The sequence below is a fragment of the Sinocyclocheilus anshuiensis genome, unplaced genomic scaffold, assembly GCF_001515605.1.
Source record: "Sinocyclocheilus anshuiensis isolate Anshui unplaced genomic scaffold, SAMN03320099.WGS_v1.1 scaffold2170, whole genome shotgun sequence".
In the NCBI taxonomy this organism is placed as follows: Eukaryota; Metazoa; Chordata; class Actinopteri; order Cypriniformes; family Cyprinidae; genus Sinocyclocheilus; species Sinocyclocheilus anshuiensis.
In genome coordinates, this window is record NW_015558572.1 from 610740 (window position 1) to 619656 (window position 8917).

The 8917-nt window shown below is 35.3% G+C and overlaps 1 protein-coding gene across 3 annotated transcripts in view; it reads right to left on the reverse strand.

Annotated features, from left to right (window-relative positions):
* tsnare1 (T-SNARE Domain Containing 1) overlaps window positions 1-8917 on the reverse strand; it is a 139884-nt gene that overhangs the window by 43327 nt on the left and 87640 nt on the right. For 2 of the 3 annotated variants that reach the window (XM_016475270.1, XM_016475269.1), the window contains exon 10: window positions 3149-3231. In XM_016475270.1, the coding sequence (XP_016330756.1) occupies window positions 3149-3231 (83 nt within the window). Of the gene's footprint in view, window positions 1-3148; window positions 3232-7426; window positions 7491-8917 lie in introns of those variants that run through there. The other variant, XM_016475271.1, reaches the window with a different exon arrangement.

Consider the following 8917-nt stretch of genomic DNA (forward strand, 5'->3'; position numbering starts at 1 on the left):
TATGTACTGTCATGCCAGAATAGTTTGTAAATAACTTAACTATTAACTAATTGTACAACTATTGTATAAGTGTTTTTGTATACTATTTTTATACAATATATACAATTTACCAAAAAAGTCAAATTTGATCTTAAAACTTCATTTATAAACTCTGTAGCTGTTAATGCCATACTTTTCTGCATTTCTTCTTACATGCATGTTACTTTTGACTGTTAGGGGCGGGGTGAGCAGAGCTCATTAGCATTTAAAGCAACATGGACTAGAATGGCTTGCTGAAAAAAGAGCTGATTTTGACAGGGTAAAAAAAGGTGTTTTTTTATGCAACAATTGAGAAATTTTAACCAAAGTATGTTATATACTTTTCATTAAGACCCTAAAGAATCATATTAACATAATAATCTTGTGGAAAATGGGCATCCGATGACCCCTTTAAGTGTCTCAGATGACACCTGTATGACTGGACAACAGAGCTAAAAGGTAAATGATATTGAGGGGAAATGATTTCTAAAATACCACAAGAAGTGGAGAATTCATTGAGGTGAAGAAACCTAACAAAAGAAAAAAAAAAAGAAAAAAAAAATATATATATGAGGGACCGTACAAGCTATAATTCATTCTGGCACTCTCACACACTTTACATTCTCCTTTCACATACACACATTTGTACTCTCACACACATAGATTCTCCTTTCACATACATGCATTTGTTCTCTCACACACATATATTTTCCTTTCACATACATGCATTTGTACTCTCACACACATACATTCTCCTTTCACATACATGCATTTCTCTGTTTAGCTCGATTTGGGTTCATTTTAGTCTATCAGTGTAGGAATTTTAAACCATAAAAAAGCAACCCAGCATGCTGGGTCAAACATCATACACACATTTGTACTCTCACACACATAGATTCTCCTTTCACATACATGCATTTGTTCTCTCACACACATATATTTTCCTTTCACATACATGCATTTGTACTCTCACACATATGCATTTCTACTGTCACACACTTGCATTCTCCATTCACATACATACATTTCTACTCTGTCTCGCACACATACATTCTCCTTTCACATTTTTTTTTCATGACCGATACCAATTGCTGATTTTTTTTTTTTATACAATCAAATGAGTCTAAATAAACCAATTTATTTAGTTTTTATTACTTTTATTTATTTATTTTTACATTTATTAAATGTTTATTTTGCTCTGTTACTGGCCAAACTAACCTTGAATAAACAAACAAACAAAAATATATGCAACATGAAGCAACTGCACAAAACAAAAACATTGCTGAATGAATATTTTTATATTACTCTTTATTATTATTAGTGTTTTATTACCTTCATTATATGTATGTCTGCACTATGACTGTAGGCTACTTTCTGTACTGCCCTGAGAAATATATCCATATTAACCCCCACCCTAATTCCATAATTATGGTTTTCTTTCAGTATTTCGAGCATCGCAAACAATTAATTTGGTCTGGTACAGCATTTTCTCTGCTTGCGCGACGATTCTCTCCTCTTTGTGTCCGTCTTCAGTGCATCTGTCTTACAGATAATATATCATGATGATCATTACGTTTGTGTTACCAAATTGCATCCTGTCAGGAATAACCTGCCCCGCGCTGTTTTTAACCTGGTCGTTTTTGATTACTGTCAGTTTTAATGCCGGCGTTGCCAGGTATTGAAAACAAACAAAATAATCTAAAAATAAATAAATGAGTCCAAATCTTGAGTTATGGAAATAATATAAAGATATCGCTGCCCCTAACTTGCAACCTCCCACTTTATTCACTTCCTAAATTAAGTGAAAAAAAAAAAAAATCCATAGACGCTTATAATACATGTATCTGGCAACACGACTGAGGCTGAGCTCGCATCCTCAATCACAACTCGCTCAAGGGACGAGGCCATGTAACCTTTTCACGATGATAATATTTATTTATTTATTTTTATTTTTTTTAAACCTACATAGCTTGCTGAAATACTTCTGCGGCCGCCTCATCTACCTCAGCCATACTGATCAGGACCTATATATACATATATATATATACAGTATATATGTGTGTGTGAAAGGAGAATGTATGTGTTTGAGAGTAGAAATATATGCATGTGAAAGGAGAATGTAAGTGTGTGAAAGCAAGTATATATGTATGTGAAAGGAGAATGTATGCATGTGTGAGAGTAGAAATGTATATATGTGAAAGGAGAATGTATGTGTGTGAGAGTGCCAGAATGAATTATGGCTTGTACGGCTATGAGTACGGCTGTTTTTTAAGTAAATGCTGCTCTTTTGAGCTTTCTATCATCAAAAAATCCTGGGAAAAAATGTATCACAGCTTCCACAAAAAAGTATTAAAGCAGCATAACTGTTTTCAGCATTCATAATAATAAGAAATGTTTCTTGACCGACCAAATCAGCATATTAGAATGGTTTCTGAAAAAATCAAGTGAGACTGAATGCTAATGGCTGCTGAAAATTCAGCTTTGCTATCACAGAAATAGATTACATTTTAAAACATATTAAATAGAAAACAGTTATTGTTAAATTGTAATAATATTTCACAAAAGGCAAATGTATCACTGCACATTTAATAACTAATTTATCAATTAATCTGTACCAGAGTTTGGATCTACCATGTTAAAGTTGAGCTTTGCAATAGCACTGCCAATAACATAGGTTTGAAGGAATGCATGAACTGATAAAATACATACTTTGAATGCAATTACGTTGTTTTTGATAAAAACAAAACAAAAAAGTACTGACTGTGTTATTTACAACAAGCATGGCATCAGGGTAAACAAAGGTGTAATAAAACCATTTTGTTTCTTCACATAATACTTAATACTCAAACAGAGCTTGTGAACAATCAATGACTAATTTAAATTTTCAAAAGGGTTTATGGTCTGCCCGTCAGGTAATTTGTGAAGGGTGATTACTGAAGTGAGCAGCTAATGAATGACAGCATGTTGAAAATCTCACTGTGTGATGTCAACTGAAACCAATAAACAAACCTGCTACAATAATTGTGTTCACAGACTGTTACAGAGAGACTCTTTTTACATACCAAACTGCTTTTTGTGTACCTTAATGCAGTTATCAACACAATAGCTTTCCAGGAAGTCAATAACATACCTGATAATGACTGGCTTTTGCTAGCTCCTGATTGGCAGATTCCACATGTGATGAGGTGGTCTGAATGTAGTCTTCAATGCTGTCTGTGAAGAGAGAAAACAAGCATTAACAAGCATTATTATTGTTGTTGTCATCGTGTTTTGATGTAGAAAATGTTACAATGCGTTCAGGGTGTTCAGACTATTCCCAGATGATTTTCAGCCCATGTATGAGTAATCTTACACTTCATAAGAGAAAGTGTTCCTCACTCAAACACATTTCACAAAAAAAGAAGATTGTCCAAGCACACTGTGTACCAGAGCACCTTTATAAACATACCAACTTCTCTCATTCATGTTCCTTTTCCCAGGGAGGAAGAGATTAGAGAGCAAAGTGCCCAATGTTGATGCTGCCAAAATCTGCACTGCATTGTGTGGTTCCCTATACACCATCATCACAAAAGACCATGTTGAAGAGTCAAAAATGAAATTTTGGCCAAAAATGAAATTTTTCTTATTTACTCACCCTCATATTGTTCCAAGCCTGCATGCTATTATTTTTCCAGTAGAGATGCCATACAACAACATAATTCATAGTGAATAGGGACTTTTAAGGACCAAAAGAAACAACATACAATTATACAAATAAATATGAATATAAAAATAGACAAAATATTAAATAAATACTTTAATAGATTATAAATATAATTAAAATGATCAAAAAATTGTTCTGATAACTTTGTGTGAGAAACAGCCCACGTTTAAGTTATTATTCACTGTTAATCTTGTTCACGTTCATTACAATAATTTAAAAAATGCCATTATTTACTCAACCTCATATTGTTCCAAACCTGCATGCTTTTATTTATTTATTTATTTACAGTTGAAATGACACACAACAACATAATTCATATCATAGTAACCATGGACTGTTAAGGGCCAAAAGAAGCAGTAGACAATTATAAAATGCTAAATTAATGAAATAAAATTAAATAAAATTGAAAACAGAAAATGTTTTGGTGTCACTTGAGCATGAGTTTTTATGCATAGTCACTTGAGCATGAGTTTGAGCATAGAATTTGTAGGTGAATTATAATTATATGCTATAATTATACTTATATAATTAAATTATATATTCATAACAATAATCAGCCTTTCATAAGCAGGATGCACTTGTGCCAAATGAATTATTAAGATTCAATTCTACATTGTTTTGGGCAGCACTTACTGCATTATTGATATGTGAAATTATTTTTATAAAAAAAAAAAAAATCTGTGAAAATATACTTTGTAAATATACTTTTTATACTATGACTATTTGTGTATTAGGCAATATCTAGTATAAAAGTGTAAACAAATATTTGTAACATCTCTCATGGTACCAAGAGAAAATTACCTAATATTCTACTCAAGAAATGCATCACAAAAATACATTTTCTGCAGAGAATTGTGCTTAGAAACACACATACTGTATAATAATCAACTAGAAACACACAAAGACTCGGTTATGTCCTTGCTTCCTTAATTCATAGGAAAGTCAGCCAATTATTAACTTTGAATAATCCAAATGAGTTGTCTTGTTGCAATGCACATGTACTTATACTAGCAAGTGAGAGCATTGATTTAAATGCAAAGTCAATTCCCTTCCCAATTAAAAACAAATGTGCGGTTCACCACACGGGAGAGCAGAACGAAAGCAGAAGCGGGAGAGTTACAGCGGGGTTAAAGCAGGGCAGGCTCAGCTGAGGGGAACACTGTAGACCTCACCTCCGCCTAGCTGGAGGAACTAATGAGGTTTTGTTTATCTTTCTCTGATTTGATTTGGTGCTGGTCTCCGCCGTCACCGTGAGATGTGGCAGGGGAGGGTTTGCATGGAAAGAAGCTGGAAACCTGTGCGGGAAAAGGTTTTTGTCTATGCTTTTTCTATTTTTGTATTCGTCATTCAGTTAGATGGCCTTTTAAAGGATTAACAAGAGCTCCAACATGCTATCAGTTTGTAATCTTTCATCCCACCTTCCTTGCCTGGATTCATCTCAACCTCACATTTCTTTCTATTTATGGTAACAGCTAAATTGCCCATTTTAAATGAGTTGAGTGGAGCACAGTTGCTCCCTGGTACAATTAAAACCTGTAGAATAGTTTCCCGTACTTCTTATCACAAGTCCGTTCTCAGGTGGAGGTGCATGAACAACAAGCTTCGTCGAGTCACAAAAGTGAAAAATAGCAAGAATATGGTTCTGAGTGCTGCAGACGGGAACAAACAAACCAAAGTTTACACAAAGCAATATCTGAAAGTGTGTGTGGGGGCCACACGATATTCAGAAAGTGCTCAGTATACTCCAGTGACCAATATAACCCTCCCAGCGTGAACATTTCTTCTGTCTCCATCTAAGATTGCTGACCTGTCATCTACTACCAATATAGGCAGAGTGAATCTAGGTGGAAATGAGAAATGGCTCATTTAGAATCACTGAAGGGAGATGACACATCATACGGAGACTTATCAATCAATATTTCAATAGCGAAACTGAAAAGAAGGCTCTGTGCTTGATGAATCATCAGCCATGTCTGCTAAACACACCCTGCAGGGCAACCAACCTCTTATTAGTGTCACTTGTGTCAAAAAGACATTCTAAATGGATTTTTATCAAAGCTATTGAGCAATGCTGTTCCAAAAGTCGCCTCACTGTTTACTGTCTACACAGGCGGCTATTTTATACAGCAGCATCCCAACTGAAATGGAACTTCATAAGTGGATGATTTGAAACGCTTTTCATAGCAATCCTGCAAGCTGTCACTCATGTACATGGCACAAATGACTTCTCACATGAAGTACACAAGACTTCTCACAATTCAGTTGATTTCAATAGAGCTCCATGGTGGCCACCCATTTTTTCAACAGCCTTGGATACAGGAGGATTCTTCTCATTCATTCCCTCCATAGAGTTTTTAAAATATTCTGCTATAAAGAGTGTTAAGCTGGGAACCAAACCAACCAACTCTGAGAGGAAAAACATTACATTACAAATTGATTTTAAGCAAAGAAGTATTTGAAAAATCAGACAAAGGTACAAGACTGGGCATTTAAATTATTTTGGAGAGAGAATGAAGTCCCATGAAGCATTGCAGATTACAACTGAATCTAAATGATGGTACAATATTAAACTTATTACTTAGAGTCATTGATTAGAAATTATATATTCACAATACATTTTGTGCAAAAACATGCTTCATGTGAATGGGCGGTCACTTGTGAGTGCTTTTGGGCTTTTTGGAGTTTTGTTTCCATAATAATAGCAACATTTATGATTGGCTGCCTCTCTCTTCAAAATAATGGGCAGTGGAGCTCTTCCTGGAGAATCCGATAAAATGTAACAATTTAAAAAAAAATAAGTTAAAATCACACTCATTTATGGATTCTACAGCACCATACATCATTGCTTAATATGTCATGGTAGGCTTGTCTTGAACAGTTTATGCATTATTGTCAAAAATCAATGTAGACATAATGACTGTTGCACAATTTAGAGCCTGATGTTACCAACACTAAGCTAATGATACTCTAGAAATACAAATATATAGCCCACAAATATTTTGTCAATAATCAGTTTTAGATTAGATATATGTATCAGTTAAAATTTTTCAGTACCGAATAAAAGTATTTGACATTTCCATAGGCTCCATAGGTTTTAGCCTTTAGAAAGGCTAAACCTTTCTAAAACATTCTTGTCACAGTGTGTTCTGGGATTGTCTTATTATCCATAAAGTATATGTTATCTTATACAACAACATAATTTTGCTACATATTGTTTCAAACTGGCTTCACATCAGGATAATGCCCAAAAATATCGCCTAGCTAAGCAGGTTTTGTTAAGTAAGCTAAATTTTGGAACGGAACTATAGTGTTTGGTTTCATTTTTAATTCACTAACTAAACAAAATGTCTTAAAGTTTAAAAAAAATGATAAAAGATGCACCGTTAACATAATGCATTGCTAGCTCAGCTGTAGAGATGAAGTGTGTATCACTGGGATCCAAAAAGGCCAGTACTGTTTGTGCTTTAAACTACCTGAATCACACCAGCTCTTGTTCCTCTTTTAATTCAGCTTTTTATATGCAGAGTCCTGCTCTGTGTAATATAACCTTATCGACTGCCAAACATGGGCAAACAGCCTCTGAAAACACAAATACAACTGTTGCTTTTTAATTTCCATCATCCTCAATTTGTTTAAGAATTACAGGGACAAACTTTATAATGACTCTAAATGAACAGTCTTGACGAGCTCTTATCTGGAGACTCCTCAGCTGGTCACTACAGACTCGCACGCACACACACGAATGGTGAATACTCCTGAAAACATTAGGCTAGAAATAATTAAAGAATCAACCAATTAGGGAGGCACAACACTGAACTGTAAAACAAACACCCAATTAGTTTGAAACATAATTTAGCATTTGTGGCCGCAGAATCAAATCACCGCTTTATGGAATTAATAGACGCGCTATGTACACAGATAACCTTAAGCAATGCTAAAGCAGTAAATAAACAGAATGACATCAATGCTGACTACAGTGTTAGACAGATGTGGCATGCAATACAAGGAAATGCACTTGAGGAAATGCTAACATGGACATGCACATGACGCATATAGGGTGAACAATTAAACAAATAACAAAAAATATACTTTTAATATACTTAATTTAGTTATGCTAACAAGATGAATTGAAAATGGCGACTGAGCATGATCTGAAGTCATCGGCACATATGCATCATATCAGAACTTGTCAGGCTATGTGCCAATGATGTCATCATGCTACTTTAAAGTTGCAGTCGGCAGTCACATCTACCATTGCTAATTACAAGGGCAGAATCATTTCAGTAGGAATCTGTGCGATTGTAAGTTTCACGTGAGGAAGAAAAAGTTCCTCATGCTGATTTCACTCATGCTCAAGTTGATCAATTGAATTTGCCAAACTAACAAACAGAAAGTTGCTTGGTTTGAAAGTGATTTATGTGAGCTGTGCTTCATGCATCACTACGCTATTGACAGTGGACCATGGAATTTCACCGAAATTTTGCTAATGTGAATGCACCATTACTCAGTATTAAAACAGTACTATTTTATACTACTTCATGCCACAACACATTTTAACACACGTAACATGGCTATTGAGCTTTTTTCCTGTCATCCAACAACTAATAGCACAGCATGACCCGTTTCATTCAGGTACGTGTCACACATCGTTCTGGCTTTGTTACAGAAGCCCACCTTTCCATAAGGCTGTGCTAAAAGCACCAATCCAAACTTCCTGCACCTGTTTACTTGCCTAATCTGTCCTATCTCCACCCCTCCAATCACAGCCATCCACGAAGACTTTATTCACATCCACCTCTTAATAAACACCCTGGGTACAAAGGCAAAGACCAATTTAGCCACTTCTATTTCAGGCACTGAAAACTCTTAGGCCTTACTTCCCTGCCTGATCTGTGGAAGACCTCCTGAAAACATCATGCCTGGATGCAATGGCGCTATTGTTTTCTAACAGCCATTTATGAAATGTTTGCATGTGCATATGTAGGTGTATACAATCTCATACACATCAAAAACATGGCCTAAGAGAGTGACTCTGCAGGAGTGCAGAAGCTCCAGAAACATCATGACCACATGAAGAATACCGGCTTTTATTTCATCCTTAAGCTGTGGCTTTAAAGGGAAAAAAATAAATCTTTGGGATATGAATGATGACAGTTGGAGGGGCACACATGTCCTAAATCCCCCCCCCCCCCAAAC